Here is a 21978-nt window from a genome sequence, read left to right as displayed (position 1 = left end):
AGCTAAAGTGGACACAGTCTTGAAAAGGAGCTTCACAAAGAGAAACTCAAGAAGATCAAATGTATAAACATGAAAACCTATAATATTAAGGGAAAAGCAAAATAAAACCATGATGGTTTGGGGGTTAAAGATTGCTGCTATAATTTTTGTGCCCCCAAACTTCCAAATAGGAAAAGGAGTACATCAAGGCTGCATATTATCACCCTGCTTGTTTAACTTATATGCAGAGTACATCATGAGAAATGTCGGGCTGGAAGAAGCACAAGCTGGAATCAAGATTGCCAGGAGAAATATCAATAACCTCAGATATGCAGATGACATCACCCTTATGGCAGAAAGTTAAAAAGAATTAAAGAGCCTCTTTATGAAAGAGGAGAGTGAAAAAGTTGACTTATAGCTCAACGTTCAGAAAACTAAGATTATGGCATCTGGTCCTATCATTTCATGGCAAATAGATGGGGAAACAGTGGAAACAGTGGCTGACTTTATTTTGGGGGCTCCAAAATCACTGCAGATGGTGACTGCAGGCATGAAATTAAAAGACACTTACTCCTTGAAAGGAAAGTTATAACCAACCTAGACAGCATATTAAAAAGCAGAGACATTACTTTGTCAACAAAGGTCTGTCTAGTCAAGGCTATGGTTTTTCCAGTAGTTATGTATGGACGTGAGTTGCACTATAAAGAAAGCTGAGTGCCGATGAATTAATGCTTTTGAACTGTAGTGTTGGAGAAGACTCTTGAGACTCCCTTGGACTGCAAGGAGATTCAACCAGTCCATCCTAAAGGAGATCAGTCCTGGGTGTTCATTGGAAGGACTGATGTTGAAGCTGAAACTCCAATATTTTGGCCACCTGATGCAAAGAGCTGACTCATTTGAAAAGACCGTGATGCTGGGAAGGATTGAGGGCAGGAAGAGAAGGGGACGACAGAGGATAAGATGGCTGGATGGCATCACCTACTCAACGGACATCAATTTGGGTAAACTCTGGGAGTTGGTGATGGACAGGGAGGTATGGCATGCTGTGGTCCATGGGGTCACAAAGAGTCAGACACGACTAAGCGATTGAACTGAACTCAACTGAAATTTACATTTTGATGTTGTTAGAAATGGAGTCATTGAAAGGTCATGATAGTGGAGCTCTCACGAATGAGATTTTAAAATAGCATATTCATATAAGAGACTTGGGAGAAAGCTCTGTTGCCCCCTCCATGATATTAAGATGCAAAGAGAAACCTGTGACCTGGATGAGGGCCTTCACCTGACCACACAGGAACCCTGACTCAGATCTCCAGCTTCAAAACTGTGAGAAATAAATTTCAATTTTTCTCAGCCACTCAATCTGTGATATTTTATTAGAGCAGTTCAAATAGTCTAAAAAAAATCACATATTGCAATTAGAACAAAGAAAATAAGATGTCATTTGGACAAGATGACAGAATAAATGCTGACATAACTCCGAAACCAAAATCTCTGTTTTCTGTCCAACCTGAACCCTCTCCAGCCATACTGCCTCTCCTGTTGCCATATCAGGAGGAGAAAATCACCAGGAACACACACAACACATTCATGCATGGGGAAGAACTGGTAACTTGTCTTGATTCAAGGAAAGTCTTGAGAGACAGACAAAGAATGACCCTCGTGAAGGATGTTCCTTAGGACCCCTCTGCCCACAGCCCAACTCATCACCTGTATGTTCTCTTTGATCCGCTTCTTGTTGTAACTCTTGGCCAGAACCACAACCCCACGTTGTGTCTGGTGAAGAAGGGCAACCAGAGCTGGGGTTTGCTTGTGCTTTTTGGCAATGGCGCAAAGAACTGGGTCCTCCAAGAGAACGGGCAGGTCCAGGTTCACCCTGGAAGGAAATTCAGAAATGCTGAGGAGCTGAGACGAAGTACTCAGTTTGTGAGTAGTTTCACCAAATAAACCAAGTATGTCCACTCTATACCAGTGCTTCTCAAACTGTGATCCATGTACTAAGAGCATCAGCATTACTCAGAATCTTGTTAGAAATACAAATTCCCAGCTTAAATGCAGACACACTGAATCAGAACCTCAAAGGAGGCACCTCCTAATCTGTGTTTACAAAGTTCTCCAAGTCATTTGGACGCATGTTTGAGTGAGACCAGAACTACCAAACTCGTGGATTTTTTTCCTTTTTTAATTCTCATTTGTTGTTTTTCTCCATTCATAGCTCTAAAGTTTGTACAATGGCATGAAAAGAAACAGTGATGGAAAAAGACTGGGAATTTTTTTTTTAATTATAACTTTTCACAGGTATTGACACAAGTTGAATAGTGCAAAATATAGAACTATTCATTTCATCATTATTTATATTATGCAATTTTCTATAGATGTTTACAAAAATGGTTCATATTGAAATTTGTTATCATGATAGACCTGGAAGTTGCATATTATCATCCCAATTTTAGATAAAAGATATGTGAAGTTTAGACATGTATTATTAGAAATATGTTCATTGTTGAATAAATAAATAAATCATGATATGAGCTTGTGTCTCTGGTATCAACTGGGGGATTATATATAGACTTTAATGCAGACATTTGTTATTTATGGCTCAACAATCTAATACAATGTAGAAAAATTGGCTGGGTGATGGGAAGATAAAAGAGAAGGATTCATTCCACCCCTCCCTGCTTATCCCCTGTGCCTATGAGTTATCTGAGTAATATATGATTTACACTATTTTATCAAAAATTGAATTTTACATAAACTCCTTGTTGTCTTCATGAGGGTTCAATACCATTCTTTTAGTCGTTGCGATCCCAGAGCAGCATAGGCAACAAGAACGATATCATGTGACTTGCAGAAATCCAGCAGTTTCCTCTGGTTGAGATAAGGGTGACATTCCACCTGTTGAATGTCAACAGAGAAGAGTGTCAGATCATATGGAAAGGTATTAATGTGACAGAAAAAGATGTAAGCTGGGACTATCAACACCAAGAGAGAAATAGACAAAAGTGTGTGTGTACAGTTAACTTTATGATAGACATGGATGGGAAAACCAGTCTAAGACTGAATAATCAAAACATGGGCTCTACATTCCAGTAAATGCTTCTGAGTAAATATTTCATGTAATGTTAGCATCACCATGAGCCTTTAAATTAACCCTGTAACCTGGACGATTTCCATCATCTCCAGCACAGTTTCCTGTTCTGTGCTCCCTGTTGAGACTCATAAATGCTGAGCCACCAAGATTTTATATACAGCCAACAGAACCACACACGAACGCTTAACACCCATCTCAGCTGATTTGTCTCTCTATTACTTCCCATTTCAGTTTTTTTTAATTATTTTTTACTGAAGAATGATTGCTGTACAGAATTTTGCTGCTGCTAATTTGCTTCAGTCGTGTCCAACTCTGTGAGACTCCATGGACGGCAGCCCACCAGGCTCCCCCATCCCTGGGATTCTCCAGGCAAGAGTACTGGAGTGGGGTGTCATTGCCTTATCCACAGAATTTTGCTGGTTTCTGTCAAACCTCAACATGAATCCATTCCAGGTGTTAATGGTTTTCCTTCTTGCTTGCAGTTCGCTCCAAGCCACAAAAGCTGGTCATCCCTCCATCTCAGGGAAATGCCTCCTTCCTCTAGCTCTGGATTCTACCCACAATTTACCAGGAAGACTTCCACACCTATCAACCCAGACTTAATCAGAGATATTGTTATGGATTTCATTCAGAAAGTCCAGACAGAGGCTCTGCTCTCTAGAACCCTCTGACGCACAAAGGTCAGATGAACAGAAGGAGAGGACAGACAGACATCAGGCTCCAGGGCAAGAAGGAGGTTGTGAAGAGCAGCAGGGAGAGGAGCCGAGCTGCTCACCTGGTTGCAGACGGGCTTGTACTTGAGCCCTGGCTTGTTCAGGATCTTCTCCAGCTGCTTGTTGTTGAAGTTGGACACCCCGATGGACTTGGTCAGCCCTGCATCTTCTCCAGGGTCTGGGGACAGATGGGTGCTGAAAAACCACTTGGAACGGGCAATAGGACAAGAATAAATGCTGAAAAAAATACCTGTAAAAAGCGTCATCCAGAAAGAATTAGCATTGATTATCAAGAAGGAAAGAGGGGAAGAATGACATGACACAAAAAGGAGAATTGCCATCTCCTCCTTGGAAAACCCTGGAGAGCACATGTCACATGGAAGGAAATAGATATCTGTCTCACTGTCCCAGATTCTCCTCCTCTGTTCCTCTCTGTGACCATTTCAGCAAGGGTTTCCTCCCCACAACCCCAGCATCACATCCCTTAGAGTTCATGACCTGCTGAGTCTGATGGCCCACAGCCCATCTCACAGGCAGAAGAACTGATGGAGGTTTCCCCTCTCCTGGCCCCTCCTTTAACTCTCTACTCTTGGAACTCACCTCCCATGTGTGACAGAGATCCACTGAGTCAGCTATCAGTTTTCCATTTTCATCTTTTGGGTATAATTCTTTCCCTGTCTGGAATAGAAGCAGTCATTTTAGACATGTCACAAAACAATTTCTCCACATATAGCAAAACTTCCAGGCACCTGGGATTAAACCTACATGAGGTAGGTTTATAACTTTCTAGATACTAATATTTGCAAAGTGATTGCATATGGAGATGTAAGCAAGGTCTTTAGGAGGGAGGCTTATTCTACTTTTCTACACTCAAAACATGTTGTAATAAGTACAATTTTTCTAGGTTCTAAAAAGGACTTCAAGTGACTTCTGTGAATTTTGTCTGTTCTTGTACTGCCCTCTTTTGAAATATCTCTAATCTGAGAATGGCAGTAAGTTACATGGCTTTATTTCCAGAATAAAAATTGCAACCTTGACCTGGGCTAGATAATCAGATTTCCTTTTCCCTCTGAGCATCAGATGCCCTAGGGCAGGCACATGAACCAGCAAGACTCTCCTTAAGTTCGTATGGATTGTGGAAGATCAGGGTCTCAAAGATCAATGGTCTTTGAGACCATTGTGGAAGATCAAGGGTCTCAAATATTCATGGCCATGAACCTTGAGCTGCCCCAAGGTCATATTTTCCATCAGTGGAAAATTTTCAGTAAAAAATAAGCAAACCATGAGTAACATCCTGATAAGGCATAGAAATTAGTAGAAATTAGGAGACGTTTCTGAAGAGTACTGTGAATCCCCAGTCTCTCTGTGGCTATGACTTGTCATCTACATAGTCCACTAAGCTATTGTGCATCAGATGGTTTGAGCTGCTTTTTGTGACTTGAAATCAAGAGTTCTCAGTAAACCATTCTTAACAGCTAAGTGCAGTCTACAAACCTCATCATAAAGTCAAGCAAGAGAGGAGGCAATCTCTCCTATGTCCTTATAAAGGAACCAAGTTTAGATGCACCCAGAGTTTAAGGACCAGTCCCTTGTGACAGTTACATGGTCTAAAGACAAGACAGGCAGCCAACTTTCTGCCTTCCAGTCTAAAGACTGGTCCACTAGCCCCACTTATGCCCAGGCACTTCAGACTATACTTTAATAAAAACACACACTGAAACCCAAGAATACATTGCAAAACTTGGCTTGTAAGACTGCAGTATCCCCTCAGTGATTTCCCCTCAGTTATATCCTCCTGCCCACTCAAATGATACTATAGTTCTCATCAGAAGAAGTTTCCGAGCAGAAAGAGGAGTACAGGGAAAAACATAGCTGGAGTGTTTCTGCCCTGGCACTGAGCAGGTATCCCACAGGAGAAAAGCAATTCTCTCCCATTATTTTTCAGTCTCCTCATCTTCAGGACCTTCCACCTCAAATGCTTCTCTGGATCATGTCTTTTTGAAAGAAGGAAAGTGTTTTGTAATGAAATAAAGAGAAACCCTAACTTGCTGTTCCTTAAATGTTACATAACACTCGGCCTTCTTGAACTTAGTATTTTCTGTTCCTGAGTAATGAATGGAGCCACTGTCTCTATGTTGCAAGGCTGTTTCTTGTACAAATGAAAAGTTGTGTGGGATGAAGGCTAGCTGGTGTCTCTGCCTAACAGATGTACAGAAATGAGAGAGATTGTGCAGAATTATCTCCTACAGGCACTTACTCATTTCTAACAGCTAAGTCCTCCTGATTTCATTCACAGTCTTATCCTCCAGTAGGCTGTCGACTCAAGGATTTCTCATTTTAATTGATATTTACTGATAATAAATGTGTTACTAAAGATTATTCTATAAAGTTTTGCTGAATTAATGAGTGAATGACAACCAACGAATCAATGGCAAAATATATAAAAATTCATCAAAATGCTAAGCATGGGCAAAAATTAAGAAATTAAATAAAAGAATAAGATATGCTGCTTTGCAGTAAGCAAAATATAATACTGAATTTTTAAGTCATATTTTTATTTTACCAAGATAATTATGCTTAGTTAAAAATAAGTAGAAAACCTGTAATTGAAGATCCTTTCCCTTTGTAAATGAAAACACACACGCATTTCTACAGGAAAATCATAAGGGAAAGGCACCAAATTTAAGTATTATTAAATGGGTTAATCACAGCTTATCTTTATTCTCTATCATTTCCTTTCAACTTTCCAAATTTTCTGTAATTTGCATTTTTTAACTATCATAAAAAAGTATTTTTACTTTGAAGTTTTTATTGTTTCATAAACTGTTTATTTTTTAAAAGGAAAGGCAGACTTTCAAACATTCAGACACTTCATTTAAGCACCCCCACCAAGTACAAAAATTCTCTTCATAGTCCTAGAAGCAAGTAATTCTCAGAGAACCACAGTGAGAGCTGAGAGTCAATATTCTTCAGAAAATGGATAGCCGGGCTGACCAACACCACTGAAAGAGAGGAGCAGGATTAACTTATTAAATCTGCCATGTTGTCAAAAACTGCTGCTCTATAGATGCAGTCAGGATATATTTGTCTAAATATGCAAACACGTCCCTCGTTCTCCCCTGACAAGCACACCTGCAGGTGCCTGCTCCGTGTGCACACGGCACCTGCACGTCCAGTCCCAACATTCACGTGTGATCTCCACTCCACAGTGACAGGTAGCTGGACTCAGGTTACAGTTTATATGAGAGCACAAGACCTAGGGCTCACTGTGGAGCCATTTCACACACAGGGAGAACTTCTTCAGTCCCTAGTTGATGAAAAGGTGCACAAATTAGCTGCCCTTTTCCACACATCCATGGATAAGCAAATACTGAGCACTCCAAAAATACAGAGCACCTCCATTAAGGAACTTGTCGTCTATAGGAGAGCTAGCATGCACACCTGAATATTCATACAGTTCAAAGCGGGATTATTGCCTCTTTAATGTAGTCAAACATTGGTTATGCAGTAATACTGCTTTTTTCATTTTTCCCATGTTTTTACTTTTCTTTCAGAATTTGCTTTTTCAATTTGATTCATTAAAGAATGCATTCGCAGCGATTCCAAGGACCAGGAGCCTGGCTAATGACCCGAGCCCACAAAGATAAATAAGTCTAGGCATTCACAGCCTAATGAAGGAAAACATACAATTATACTTAAAAACCTGTAAGTACAAAAAAGTAACTATCCACCTTTTTTTCAATTATCATGTTTTTTATCAGAAGCATTATAGCTATAAAAACAATAGGGAGAGTTTTGAAATCTGTCATTGGAAACAAAATTTCATTTCTCCAATAATTGTTATTCCCTTCTCTCTAAACTCCCTTCCAAATTCTCCCTGTTTGATTAGCTCTCTGTCCCATCAATCCTGACATCGTCCTGCAGTAATTGGGCAGCTGGAATTCAATGTTAGTGACTAAATCAAAGCCAAGAAGGTAGGGGCTCCCCAGGGGATGGACCTCTGATGGACAAATACAACACTGGTGTGAGTCTTGACTCAAGGAACCAGAGAGACCCAGACGATCTTACCTGAGTGTGTCCTGCTAGGCAGTCACTCACTGGAGGGTCAGTTATGCTCAAGATCTACTTGTAATTCAGTTTTGTGAGATAACAAGGATGAGGACATGGGAGTTGTAATAGGGAAGAAAGGGCAGTGAAGAGATTGATTTGTAGGAAGCAGATGGTGTCTTGGTGAAGAAATGCCCATAAGAGAGAATGTCCACCAGACACTTAGGGGACAGGGTGGAGGCAGGCCCATGTGACATCGTAGCACTGATGGATGTTGGCCTTTCTAGGACCCTCCTCGATAAAAAAACATTTACAATACATTTTATAGTTGTGTTGGGGTTAACATGATTGCAGGCTTCCTAGGTGGCTCAGTGGTAAAGGGTCCACTTGCAAAGGAGGAGACATGGTTTGACCCCTGAGTCAGCAAGATCCCCTGGAGAAGGAAATGGCAACTCACTTCAGTATTCTTACCTGGGAAATCCCAGGGACAGAGGAGCCTGGCGGGCTACAGTCCATGTGATACCAAGAGTTGGAAATGACTGAGTGACTACATAACAACTAAACTTGAATGCAATTCATGATGGATTCATTATTATACAGTTATTATTAATATAATAATTTTCCACTGATGTAGAAAGAAATAGAGATTAAACATGTTCACAGGACCCTGAAAGAATACAGGGCTTCAGGCACTGTGCCTTCTGTGTTTCCTGGGTCCCTCAGTCTTGAGAGGAGGTACACCAGGCACAGGGATTAGGGGCACAAAGTAGTGAATTCACCAGGATGTCAACTCAGTGATTTTATTGATGGGCTGGCCTGGGCCCCATCACATTTCTCTTGGTCAGAGACAGAGCCCTGGAGGAAACCTCTGGTCTGAGGTCTGCAGGAAGCCCCTGGTTTACTCCTACTCTGGGAATCAGCACTGTTTTCCTAGATTTAAGCTTTTTATTTTTTTTTATTATATTTTTTTTCCACTATGGCTTTGTTGTTCTATCATTCTTTTTTTTTTTTTTAATTTTAAAATCTTTAATTTTTACATGCGTTCCCAAACATGAACCCCCCTCCCACCTCCCTCCCCATAACATCTCTCTGGGTCATCCCCATGCACCAGCTCCAAGCATGCTGTATCCTGCATCAGACATAGACTGGCAATTCAATTCTTACATGATAGTATACATGTAGATGTGTATAATGGACTTTTGGACTCAGAGGGAGAGGGAGAGGGTGGGATGATTTGGGAGAATGACATTCTAAGATTTAAGCTTTTTAAAAGCTAAGTTCTCCTGCTGACCTGCCTGCCCCAGAAAACAGTATTTGTGGGAAACATAGGCAAGTCACTTACGGTTGAAATTCGTAATATCTTATATTTCTGTTGAGGCCATCGATTGCTTTCATGTCTTCTGGAGTCAGTTCAAACTCAAACACCTGGAAGGAAAGAAGAATCACATTGACCTATCCTGCAAGGAGCCAGCCTTCCCCTGGGGACTGGAGGACTTTCCAACTGGATGGAGACAAGAAGAGGAGACAGGGAAGCCATGTCTGTCCTCAGCTTCCAGATGAACAAGCCTGGGACCTTCTGCTGAGTTCCCACCTCTCCCTTCCCACACCTTCTCCTTCTCTGTTCACCTCACAAACATCACAGCGCATCAGTCCCTTATCATTCTAAGTGAATTACTTGAGACAAAAAAATATCTAAAACCATTTTTTTTTCCAAACACACTGCTTTTAGACACTCCTGACTCGATACCTGAACTTGAGCTGACATTAGACTGATTGCCTCTCCCCAACACACCCTAAGGGTTACAGCATTCAGCTGAAGCAATGTGTGAAGGAGGCTCCCCTGAGAAAGCCTGTTCAGGAATCTGATATCAAACTACTCATTATCTATGATTGGATCTAAAAAAAAAAAACTTTATGTATATACCTTCCTGGGGAGAGTTATGAAAAGTGTTTAAACATTAAGGAACAACAAATTATTAAAAATTCACATCATAACAAAGAAATGGAAAGCTCAATTTTGTAGAGAAATTCATTTTCTCCAAAGAGTTCTCTTGTTTCAATGCAACATGAACCAAAGACTTAAACGCATATTCTGCTGTGAAAGTTGGTATAGTGATACTGAATTTTAAATAAGAGAAGACTAGTCAAAAGCAGTCAAGACATCCTTAAAATAGAAGAATGTACCATACTGAAAAGCAAAACTTATTTTTTACGTCAGTAGCACAGTACAGAAATGGTTAAATAGAAATGAGTGGGCAGAAATGTACTTATGGGCACTTGATATGTGGCAGAGTTGACAAGGAAAATCTGTGGAAAATATGGACAGTTGTTTTTGTTATTCAGTCACTTAGTATGTCCGACTCTTTGTGACCCCAAAGGAAGAGGTTTTTCTCCCCACTCACTGACTGAGAATCATATCACTGTGCTGAAAAGAAGACTAGGTTAGTTGCCTTATTCTAGCCAATAAAAACTATACACAGGAGTCTTCAGGCTCCTCTGACAAGAGCCACATCCACCTGCTAAAGCAGAACTCCCGAGCTGCTCAGCACTGAACTGCAAATGCACAAAAGAGCCCAGCCTAGAGGACAACAGCTGAGCTGAGTGCAGGCTGATTTTCAAACCACAGATTCAGATACACAAATGAACTCCACATTAAATCCTGAAATTGGGGAGAGTTTCCTGTACAGCTAAGGGCAGAATAATGGTCTCCTACAAATAAATCAAAAGAGAAACAACCTAGCTAAAGTGGACAAAGTCATTAAGAGGAACTTCACAAAGACAGAAACTCAAAAAGATTAAATGTATGAAGATGAAAGCCTATTAGTATTCAGGGAAATAGTAATAAAACCACAAGGCTTTGGAAGTTAAAGAAAATTTTTGTGCCCCTAAATTCACATGTTATGGTATTAAAAATGGAGCCTTTGTGGGAGGAGTAGGTCATGATGTCAGAGGCCTCACAAATGAGATTTCAAGAATATCATATTCATATAAGAGACTTGGGAGAGCCGTGTTTCCCCTCCAACATGTAAAGATACAAGGAGAAGCCTGTGACCTGGAGGAGAGCCCTCACCCAACCACACAGGTACCCTGATCTCAGATCTACAGATTTACAACTGTGAGAAACAAATTTAATTTTTTTCACAGCCACTCAGCCTGTGGTATTTTGATAAAGCAGTTCAAACAGTCTAGGAAAAATCACATGATGCAATTTTATCAATTGAGAACAGAGAAACTAAGATATTTTCCTTAGGAGCCCTCTGCCCACAGCCCTGCTCGTCACCTGCATGTTCTCTTTGATCCACTTCTTGTTGTTACCCTTGGCCAGAACCACAACCCCACGTTGTATCTGGTAGCGAAGGGCAACCAGAGCTGCTGTTTTCTTGTGCTTTTGAGCAATGGCAGAGAGAACCGGGTCCTCCAGGAGAACGGGGTGGTTTGGGTTCACCCTGGAAGGAATTTCAGAAATGCTGAGGAGCTGAGACTGCACAGTTTCTAAGGAGGCTTTTCACAAAGAACAAGTAGGTCCACTCTAGACCAGTGCTTCCCAAAGTCTGGTCCAGGGACCGTCAGCATCAGTTTCACTTGGGATCTTATTAGAAATACAAATTCCATGGCTGAGCTTAAGACAAACTGAATCAGAACCTCAACTGAGTCACTTCCCATTCTGTGTTTACAGAGCTCTGCAGGTGATTCGGATGCATTACTGAGTTGAGACCAGATTGCCAAATTGTGGATTATTTTCTTTAATTCTCAGGGGTTGTTTTTCTTCTGCAATCAAGGGCATGAATAGAGAAACAGTAGGGAAAGCCCAAGAATTCTTTTTAAATTTCACTTTTTAAGGTACTGATAAGTATTGAGTAGTCTCAAAAATAAGAGACATTTATTTTATCATTATTTTTCTATAGATGTACATAGAAATGCTTCAAACTGAAATTTTTTCTATCATGATATACTGAGGATATTATTATCCCAAATTTAGATTTAAGGTAAGTGAGGTTTGCGACATCTGTTTTTACAAATGTGTTCATTAGTTTAAAAGTAAATCATAACATCAGCCTGTGTCTCTGGTCTCAGCTGGGGGATTCTATATAGATTTCAATGCAGATATTTGTTATTGATGAGTCTACAAGCTAATACAATGTAGAAAAATTGTCTGGGTGATGGGAAGATAAAAGAGAAGGATTCATTTCATCCCACCCCTCTCTCCCCTCTGCCTATGAGAGTTATCTGAGTGCTGTGTTATTTAAATTATTTCACCAAAAATTGAATTTCAGGGAAACTCTCACTTGTCTTCATTAGGATTCAATACCATTCTTTTACTCGTTGGGATCCCAGAGCAGCATAGGCAACAAGAACGATTTCATGTGACTTGCAGAAATCCAACAGTTTCCTCTGGTTGAGATAAGGGTGACATTCCACCTGTAGAATGCCCAAAGAGAAGAGTGTCAGATTATATGTAAAGGCAATATTAATATGACAGAGAAAGACTAAAAGTTTTCAAAGGCTGAAGGAAAGACTAGAACATTAAATGAAAACTGAAAGTGTCAACATCAATAGAAAACCAGAAAAAAAGTGTATTTATACAGTTAATTTTATAATAGACGTGGCTAGGAGAACCAGTCCAAGACTGAGTAATCAAAAGCTATGCTATACATTTGATTAGATCAGTTCAGTTCAGTTCCGTCACTCAGTCGTGTCGAATTCTTTGTGACCCCATGAATCACAGCACGCCAGGCCTCCCTGCCCATCACCAACTCCTGGGGTTCACTCAGACTCGCTTCCATCGAGTCACTGATGCCATCCAGCCATCTTATCCTCGGTCATCCCCTTCTTCTCCTGCCCCTAATCCCTCCCAGCATCAAAGTCTTTTCCAATGAGTCAACTCTTCGCATGAGGTAGCCAAAGTACTGGAGCTTCAGCTTCAGCATCATTCCTTCCAAAGAAATCCCAGAGTTGATCTCCTTCAGAATGGACTGGTTGGATCTCCTTGCAGTCCAAGGGACTCTCAAGAGTCTTCTCCAACACCACAGTTCAAAAGCATCAATTCTTCAGCACTCAGCCTTCTTCACAGTCCAACTCTCACATCCATACATGACTACTGGAAAAACCATAGCCTTGACTAGATATGCAGATGACACTACCCTTATGGCAGAAAGTGAAGAGGAGCTAAAAAGCCTCTTGATGAAAGTGAAAGAGGAGAGTGAAAAAGTTGGCTTAAAGCTCAACATTCAGAAAACGAAGATCATGGCATCTGGTCCCATCACTTCATGGGAAAGAGATGGGGAAACAGTAGAAACAGTGTCAGGCTTTATTTTGGGGGGCTCCAAAATCACTGCAGATGGTGACTGCAGCCATGAAATTAAAAGACACTTACTCCTTGGAAGAAAAGTTATGACCAACCTAGATAGTATATTCAAAAGTGGAGACATTACCTTGCCAACTAAGGTCCGTCTAGTCAAGGCTATGGTTTTTCCTGTGGTCATGTGAGAGTTGGACTGTGAGAGTTGGACTGTGAAGAAGGCTGAGTGCCAAAGAATTGTTGAGTTGAACTGTGGTATTGGAGAAGACTCTTGAGAGTCCCTTGGACTGCAAGGAGATCCAACCAGTCCATTCTGAAGGAGATCAACCCTGGCATTTCTTTGGAAGGAATGATGCTGAAGCTGAAGCTCCAGTACTTTGGCCACCTCATGTGAAGAGTTGACTCATTGGAAAAGACTCTGATGCTGGGAGGGATTGGGGGCAGGAGGAGAAGGGGACGACCCAGGATGAGATGGCTGGATGGCATCACAGACTCGATGGACGTGAGTCTGAGTGAACTCCAGGAGTTGGTGATGGACAAGGAGGCCTGGTGTGCTGCGATTCATGGGGTCACAAAGAGTTGGACTTGACTGAGCGACTGAAATGAACTGAACTGACTAGACAGACCTTAGTCGACAAAGTAATGTCTCTGCTTTTGCATATACTAACTAGGTTGGTCATAACTTTTCTTCCAAGGAGTAAGCGTCTTTTAATTTCATGGCTGCAATCACCATCTGCAGTGATTTTGGAGCCCCCAAAAATAAAGTCTGACACTGTTTCCACTGTTTCTCCACCTATTTCCCATGGAGTGATGGGACCAGATGCCATGATCTTCGTTTTCTGAATGTTGAGCTTTAAGCCAACTTTTTCACTCTCCTCTTTCACTTTCATCAAGAGGCTTTTTAGTTCCTCTTCACTTTCTGCCATAAGGGTGGTGTCATCTGCATATCTGAGGTTATTGATATTTCTCCCAGCAATCTTGATTCCAGCTTGTGTTTCTTCCAGTCCAGCGTTTCTCATGATGTACTCTGCATATAAGTTAAATAAGCAGTGTGACTATATACAGCCTTGATGTACTCCTTTTCCTATTTGAAACCAGTCTGTTGTTCCATGTCCAGTTCTAACTGTTGCTTCCTGACCTGCATACAGATTTCTCAAGAGGCAGGTCAGGCGCTCTGCTATTCCCATCTCTTTCAGAATTTTCCACAGTTTATTGTGATCCACACAGTAAAAGACTTTGGCATAGTCCATAAAGCAGAAATAGATGTTTTTCTGGAACTCTCTTGCTTTTTTAAATGTTTCATAAATTACTAGTATCACCTTGAGCCTTTAACTTCATCCTCTAATCTGGATGATTTTCATCACCCCCAACACATTTTTTTGAACTGTACTCCCTGTTTAAGACTCATAAATGCTGAGACAACTAGACCAAGAATTCAGACATCAGAACCCCACATAAACCCTTAAAATCCATCTCAGCTGTTTTGACTCTTTATTAATTTACCTCTGTTTCCATGTTTTCATTGTCTTCCTTCCTGTATGCAGTTCTCTTCAGGGCACTTTTCCCTCCATCTGCTTATTCTTTCATCTCAGGGAAACGCCTCCTTCTCTAGTTCTGAGTTCTACCCACAGTTTAGAAGGAAGGCATCCCACCTTTTCCACCCAGACTGTTAAGCAGAGATACTGCTACAGATTCTATTCACACCATATAGAGCGGCTCTGCTCTCTAGAATCCTCTGACCTACAAAGGTCAGATGAACAGGAGGGGAGGACAGACAGACATCTGGCTCCAGGGCAAGAAGGAGGTTGTGAAGAGCAGGAGGGAGAGGAGCCGAGCTGCTCACCTGGTTGCAGACGGGCTTGTACTTGAGCCCCGGCTTGTTCAGGATCCTCTCCAGCTGCTTGTGGTTGAAGTTGGACACCCCGATGGACTTGGTCAGCCCTGCATCCTTACACTTCTCCAGGGCCTGGGAGGGAGGGGTGGTGAACAATTTCACGGAATGTTAGAGCAAGAATAAATGCGTCAAATCATCAGTAATCACACTCATCCATCAAAAATTACTCTTGACTATCAAGAAGAAAAATGAGGAAGAAAATCATGATATAAAAGGAATTATGGCCCCCTCCTTAGAAAAAAACCCCAAAAGACATATCACATGAAAGGAAAGCGATGCCTGTCTGCTGCTAAGTCACGTCAGTCGTGTCCGACTCTGTGCGACCCCATAGACGGCAGCCCACCAGGTTCCCCCGTCCCTGGGATTCTCCAGGCAAGAACACTGGAGTGTGTTGCCATTTCCTTCTCCAGTGCAGGAATGTGAAAAATGAAAGTGAAGTTGCTCAGTCGTGTCTGACTCTTCGCGACCCCATGGACTGTAGCCTACCAGGCTCCTCCATCCATGGGATTTCCCAGGCAAGAGTACTGGAGTGGGTTGCCATAACTGCCCCCATATTCTCCTCCTTCGTTCCTCTTTGTGAACATTTCAGCAATGGTTTCCTCCCCACAACACCAGCATCACAACCCTTAGATTCATGAACTGCTGAGTCTGATGGTCCACAGCCCATTCTCACAGGTGGAAGAAATGAAGGAGGTTCCTCCTCTGCTGACTCCTCCCTTTGTTCTCTCCTCCCTGGACTCACCTCCCACGTGTGACAGAGATCCACTGAGTCAAATATCAGTTTTCCATTTTCATCTTTTGGAAGTAATTCCTTCCCTGGCTGGAATGGAAGCAGTCATTTTAGAGATGTCACAGAATAATTTTCCTGCATTTAGCCAGGCTGCCATACACCAGGGATTAAACCTCCATTAGGTAGGTTTACAACTTTCTAGATGCTAATATTTGCAATGTGATTTGCATATATAGAGTTGTCAGCAATGTCTTTAATAGGGAGACTTATTCTAATGTCTTATATTCAATTTATGTTGTAATAAATACAATCTTTCTAGGTCCTAAAAGGGACACACAGTGACTTCTCTGAATTTTCTCTGTTCCTTGTACTTACCTATTTTCAAATACCTTTCTGTGCTGGGAATGGCAGTAAGTTACATGACATAATTTCCAGAATAAAAATTTCTATCTTGACCTGGGCTAGATTTCAGATTTCCTTTTTCCTCTGAGCATCAGATGCCCTAGGGCAGGCATGTGAACCATCAAGGTTCTTTTTAGGGTGCTATGGAATGTGGACCATCCAGACATGCTCTCAAATGTTCATGGCCATGATGAGCCTTAGGCAGCCCCAAGGCCATATTTGTCACTAATGAAAAATGTTCAATAAAAAGAAAGCAAACCATGAGTAGCGCCATGATAAAGGATAGAAAAAAGAAGACATTTCTGAAGAGTACTGTAACCCTCAATTCTGCCTGTGGCTGGGATTTGTCATCCACATAGTCCATGAAACTATTTTGCATTGTATGGCTTGAGTTTATTTCTGTGACTTGAAATCAAGACTTCAAAGTAATAATATTCTTAATGGCTAAGTGCAGTCATAAACCTGAAGACCAGGGAGAGTGTAGGCAAGGTCTCCCAAGTCCCTATAAAGGTATGAGGTTTAGACGCACCCTGAGGGAGCGCTGCCAAATCTGCTCACCTAGAAAGAGTGAAAGACAAGATAAACTCATCATATTCAATGCAAGGCAGTGTCGTGCTCATCACAGCTGCACCAAACTCTTGGTTCATGAAATCTCCAGTCATAACCAGGACTGCGTGCAGAACTGATTTATTTTATTTCCTTTAATTTTTCAAGCAGAGCCTCAGATTATTAACTCCTTTCTCTGGGAGACATGTAAGGGAGTCAAAGAAACTCAGTAAAAAAAATGATCACAAATGATTACTTGGGGGATTCTACTCTAGTGTAATCATCACTACAACCTATTAAGACAAATCTTAATTCAACCATCTGTGCAAGTTGATGAACATTCTAACACAAGACATGACATTGGTGTGATCACACAAATTTCCAACCTTCAGAGCCAGTGGAAAATGAATAATATAGAGATCAACATAGTCCAGTTGAAGATTTTTCAGTGACCTTTCCAAGGCTGGTCGGACCAACTCTGGTCGAAAGGATGTGCACCAAAGCTGTAGAGGTTAAAGAATAAAAATTGTATTAATAATACTTTAGGTAATTATTTTTGGCAGTACCATGTGGCTTGTGGGATATTACTTCCCCAACCAAGGTTCAATGCTGGCTTATGGAAGAAAGCACCAAGTTGTAACCACTGAACCACCAGGAAACTCTAATACTTTAGTAATGTACCAATAAACATAATTCACTAAACAATTCTTCACCAAAAGATCCTGTTTTATAATTGTCACCTGGGCACAATCACTTGCACACATGTGCACACACTCACAACACACACAGTACCTTTGAAGTGCAGAATATGTCTTCTCTCTTCACAGTGCCATCTGCAATCTTCCTTTGAATGGCCTGTCCAACCTGCTCTTCATTTTGGTAAAAATGAGCACAGTCAATATGGCGGAACCCAACCTCTATAGAGAATGGGGTGAATTCCAGAGCTTCCTTCTTAGCAACCTGCATAAGCAACAAAGGTTTAAGTTGAATATCCACATAAGAAATTGCTAGGCACAAGCTTTGATCTTCCCAAGAATCAACTTTTTTCTGTCTTTGGTTAGTTCTTTATGTTTAGTGACGAACACATGACAGCTTCCCATAACATTCCTAATAAGTAATTAAATGGTCACCACCCAGAAACCCATCAACATCAGGTGATCAGTGGTTGATTGCTGTCATCAGAGGATGGCAAGACCACCTCTAGGTTCAATGATTTGCTGGAAGAACCCAAGGGACTCAACAAAATGTTGTAGTCATGAATATGATTTATAATGTGGGGTGTTTGAAGCAAAATGAACAAAGTTACAATGTTCCTGGTGAAAGTATCAGAACCAAGGTGAAAGCTTCTGAGACTTCTGTCCACCAGTGAAGCCACACAGACAGAATACAATGAAAAAAATTGTCTCTCTCCAAGGTGTACAATGTGATGTTCTCATAAATGTTGCTCCTGTTATTCACTCACTCAGCCTGTCAGATTCTTTGTAACTCCATGGACAACAGCATGCCAGGCTTCCCTGTTCTTCACTAACTCCCAGAGTTTGCTCAAACTCATGTCCACTGGGCCAATGATGCCATCAAACCATCTCATCCTCTGTCACCTCCTTCTCCTCCTGCCCTCAATCTTTCCCGGAATCAGGGTCTTTTCCAATGAGTCAGCATTAGCATCAGGTAGCCAAGTACTGGAGCTTCAGCTGTAGCATCAGTCATTCCAAGGAATATTCAGGTTTGATTTCCTTTAGGATTGATTTGTTTGATCTGCTTGCTGTCCAAGGTACTCTCAAGAGTCTTCTCCAGCATCATATTTCGAATGCATCTTCTTCAGCAGTTATGGTCCAACTCTCACATCCATACATGACTACTGGAAAAACCATATCTTTGACCATATGGACCTTTGTTGGCAAAGTAATATCTCTGATTTTTAATGTCCAGGTTTGTCACAGCTTTTCTTCCAAGGAGCAACCTTCACAGTGATTTTGAAGCCCAAAAAAATAAAGTCTGTTCCAATTAAAATAAATAAATTTTTATTTTTTAAAAAAGAAAAAAATGATAAAATTTAAAAATAAATAAATAAATAAATAAAGTCTGTCAGTGTTACCATTTTCCCCATCTATTTGCCAAAAAGTTATGGAAATAGATGCCATGAGCTCAGGTTTTTTTATTGTGGCATTTTAAGCCAACTTTTTCTCTCTCCATTTTTACCTTCATCAAGAGGCTGTTTAACTCCTCTTCACTTTATGCCATTATTGTGGTGTCATCTACATATCTAACATTATTGACATTTCTCCCAGCAATCTTGATTCAAGCTTGAGCTTCATCCATTTATTTATTTATTATTTTACATAATAAAATGCACAGAGAAATTTTGCAATTGCAGTCACCCTCAAAGGAAAGCAGCTGACAGTCAGTGTTCTTGACAGCCGAGTCTCACCACTTCTGCCAAGCTGGGAAAGAGATGGAAACTGGAGTGGAACCCAGAGTAATCTGCAGGTGAGCACAGCCTCAGACCCTGATGCAGAGTGAACTGAATGCTTTCTTCCCTTTCATAGGGATTGGTTCTAGCCTGGTTGGTGGAACAATGTGATGTTCCCAGAGTCACACTGGACTCAATGACTTGATAATCCATGTCCCCTTACTCTCATGTTGCATCTGTCTACTATTTATGTCTCAACCACTAACCCCTACTGTTACCGCTTCAGGTGCATAGGTTCCAAATCCTAGGACAGGAATGAAGTGGCCATCATTAAGTTTCACCTTCTGTCGTGTGGGATCCATTGTTGTTTCTTCTCTGAGTAAGTAGACTCTGATTTTTTTCTTCTTCACAGGTTAGGAAAAACAGGAAGGTAACACCCCAGCTGCACCATCCAATGTTAGCAGATATATTGTAGGAGGAGCATGATTAAACCAGTTTCCATTGTGTAACAACAGGATTGAAATCAGTTAACTTATTTGTTTTTTCTTATCAGTAAAACATTATTACCTAATGACGATATGTGCTGAAAAATTACTGACTGTATGTTAGACTAGAAATTTCCATAAGAGCAATATTTTTCACTTTTCTATTTCAAAGCCAATTTCAATCAAATATCAATTGAAACAACTGTATTACAATGAAAACATACACAAACCACACATGACCCAGAGGGATGGTGCGGGGAGGGAGGTGAGAGGGGGGTTCAGGATGGGGAACACGTGTATACCTGTGGTGGATTTATGTGGATGTATGGCAAAACCAATACAATATTGTAAAGTAATTAGCGTCCAATTAACATAAGTAAATTTAAATTTTAAAAAAAAGTCCTGAATGTATAAAAAATAATAATAAAATAATTTAAAAATTTTTTTCAAAATGTTACCCCTTAATAAAGAATCAAAATTTCAAATGAAAATAGATTTGCCCTTTTACATTTACCACCAGCAAAATTATTTTGCTTGCAGATCTGACTGGTGAAATCCTGAACAGGATACATAACCAGACATTTTGGCAAAGTACTTATTGGAGGTTAATTATTAACAGCCTTAGGATACCATGTGCACTGTGAAAAGAGACTATGAATGTTTACACCTTGTACCTAGTTATATAACTTTTAGGTACTCTCATGATGGAAACAGTGTCAGACTTTATTTTTGGGGACTCCAAAGTCAGTGCAGATGGTGATTGCAGCCATGAAATTAAAAGAGGCTTACTCCTTGGAAGGAAACTTATGACCAACCTAGATAGTATATTCAAATCAGAGACATGACTTTGCCAACAAAGGTCCATCTAGTCAAGGCTATGGCTTTCCCAGTGGTCACATAGGGTTGTGAGAGTTGGGCTGTGAAGAAAGCCAAGTGCTGAAGAATTGATACTTTTGAACTGTGGTGTTGGAAAAGACTCTTGAGAATCCCCTGGACTACAAAGAGATCCAACCAGTCCATTCTAAAGGAGATCAGTCCTGGGTGTTCATTGGAAGGACTGATGCTAAAGCTGAAACTCCAGTACTTTGGCCACCTGATGCAAAGAGTTGACTCATTGGAAAAGACTCTGATGCTGGGAGGGATTGCGGGCAGGAGAAGGATACGACAGAGGATGAGATGGCTGGATGGCATCACCAACTCGATGGACATGAGTTTGAGTGAACTCTGGGAGTTGGTGATGGACAGGCAGGCCTGGCGTGCTGCATTTCATGGGGTCACAAAGAGTTAGACACAACTGAGCGACTGAACTGAACATAATGTAACTGATACATATTTTACATTATCTACTAAATGTTGCACATTATTCATAAAAGAAAAATCTATTTTAAAAATTTTAAATACAACAAATTTGCAAAGAGTAATGGAAATTGTGATACACTGATGCACAGGGATGTTGTGAAGACAAATAAAATTTAATATATGCTGTGATGTCAGCAAAATGACATCATGTGAGCTAGGAGGACTGAATTCTTCCATGGAAAGACAAGAAAAGAAAGAGAAGGCAGCTGAAAAACCTCATAGGAGTTCTGGGAAACAGTCACATACCTATAGCAACAAAGTGAACATGCAACTAGGTAAAATCCAGAACAGAGTGACAGGGAACTTCATTATGTATTTACTCACCTGTCTCCTCCTCCATAGTCAGTCTCTCCCATCAGAAAGCTTCCATAAGCCTCTTAGCCTTATCTGTCAGAGGGCAGACAGAATGAAAACCACAATAACAGAAACCTAATCAAACTGATCACATGGAACATAGACTTGCCTAATTCAAGAACTATGAGCCATGTCATCTAGGGCCACCCAAGATGGACGGGTCATGGTGGAGCATTCTGACAAAACGTGACCCACTGGAGAAGGGAATGGCAAACCACTTCAGTATTCTTACCTTGAGAACCCCATGAACAGTATGAAAAGGTAAGAAGATATGACATTGAAAGATGCACTCCCCAGGTCAGAAGGTGCCCAATATGCTGTTGAAGAAGAGTGGAGAAATAATTTCAGAAAGAATGAAGAGATGGAGCCAAAGCAAAAATTACACCTAGTTGTGGATGTGACTGGTGATGGAAGTAAAGTCCGATGCTGTAAAGAGCAATATTGCATAGGAACCTGGAATGTTATGTCCATGAATCAAGGTAAACTGGAAGTGGTCACACAGGAAATGGCAATAGTGAACATAGACATTTTAGGAATCAGTGAACTAAAATGAACTGGAAAGGGTAAATCTAACTCAGATGACCATTATATATACTACTGTGGCCAAGAATCCCTTCAAAGAAATGGAGTAACCATCATAGCCAACAAGAGTCTGAAATGCAGCACTTG

At 40.9% G+C, this 21978-nt stretch overlaps 1 protein-coding gene across 2 annotated transcripts in view; it reads right to left on the bottom strand.

Moving 5' to 3' along the window:
- Positions 1-19507, bottom strand: part of LOC102188299 (prostaglandin F synthase 1) — a 64926-nt gene extending 45419 nt beyond the window's left edge. The window contains exons 1-9 of one of the 2 annotated variants that reach the window (XM_018057323.1): positions 19390-19507; positions 17494-17661; positions 17088-17204; positions 15766-15843; positions 14973-15095; positions 12140-12249; positions 11111-11276; positions 9173-9255; positions 4384-4461 (exon numbers count right to left, since the gene is read on the bottom strand). In XM_018057323.1, coding sequence (XP_017912812.1) covers positions 4419-4461; positions 9173-9255; positions 11111-11276; positions 12140-12249; positions 14973-15095; positions 15766-15843; positions 17088-17204; positions 17494-17661; positions 19390-19473 — 972 coding nt within the window. In that variant the 5' untranslated portion in view covers positions 19474-19507 and the 3' untranslated portion in view covers positions 4384-4418. The remainder of the gene's footprint in view (positions 1-4383; positions 4462-9172; positions 9256-11110; positions 11277-12139; positions 12250-14972; positions 15096-15765; positions 15844-17087; positions 17205-17493; positions 17662-19389) is intronic. The other variant, XM_018057324.1, reaches the window with a different exon arrangement.

Source organism: Capra hircus, chromosome 13 (genome assembly GCF_001704415.2).
Source record: "Capra hircus breed San Clemente chromosome 13, ASM170441v1, whole genome shotgun sequence".
In the NCBI taxonomy this organism is placed as follows: Eukaryota; Metazoa; Chordata; class Mammalia; order Artiodactyla; family Bovidae; genus Capra; species Capra hircus.
Note: the sequence above shows the minus strand (reverse complement) of the source record. Positions and strands in the feature narration are given on the sequence as shown.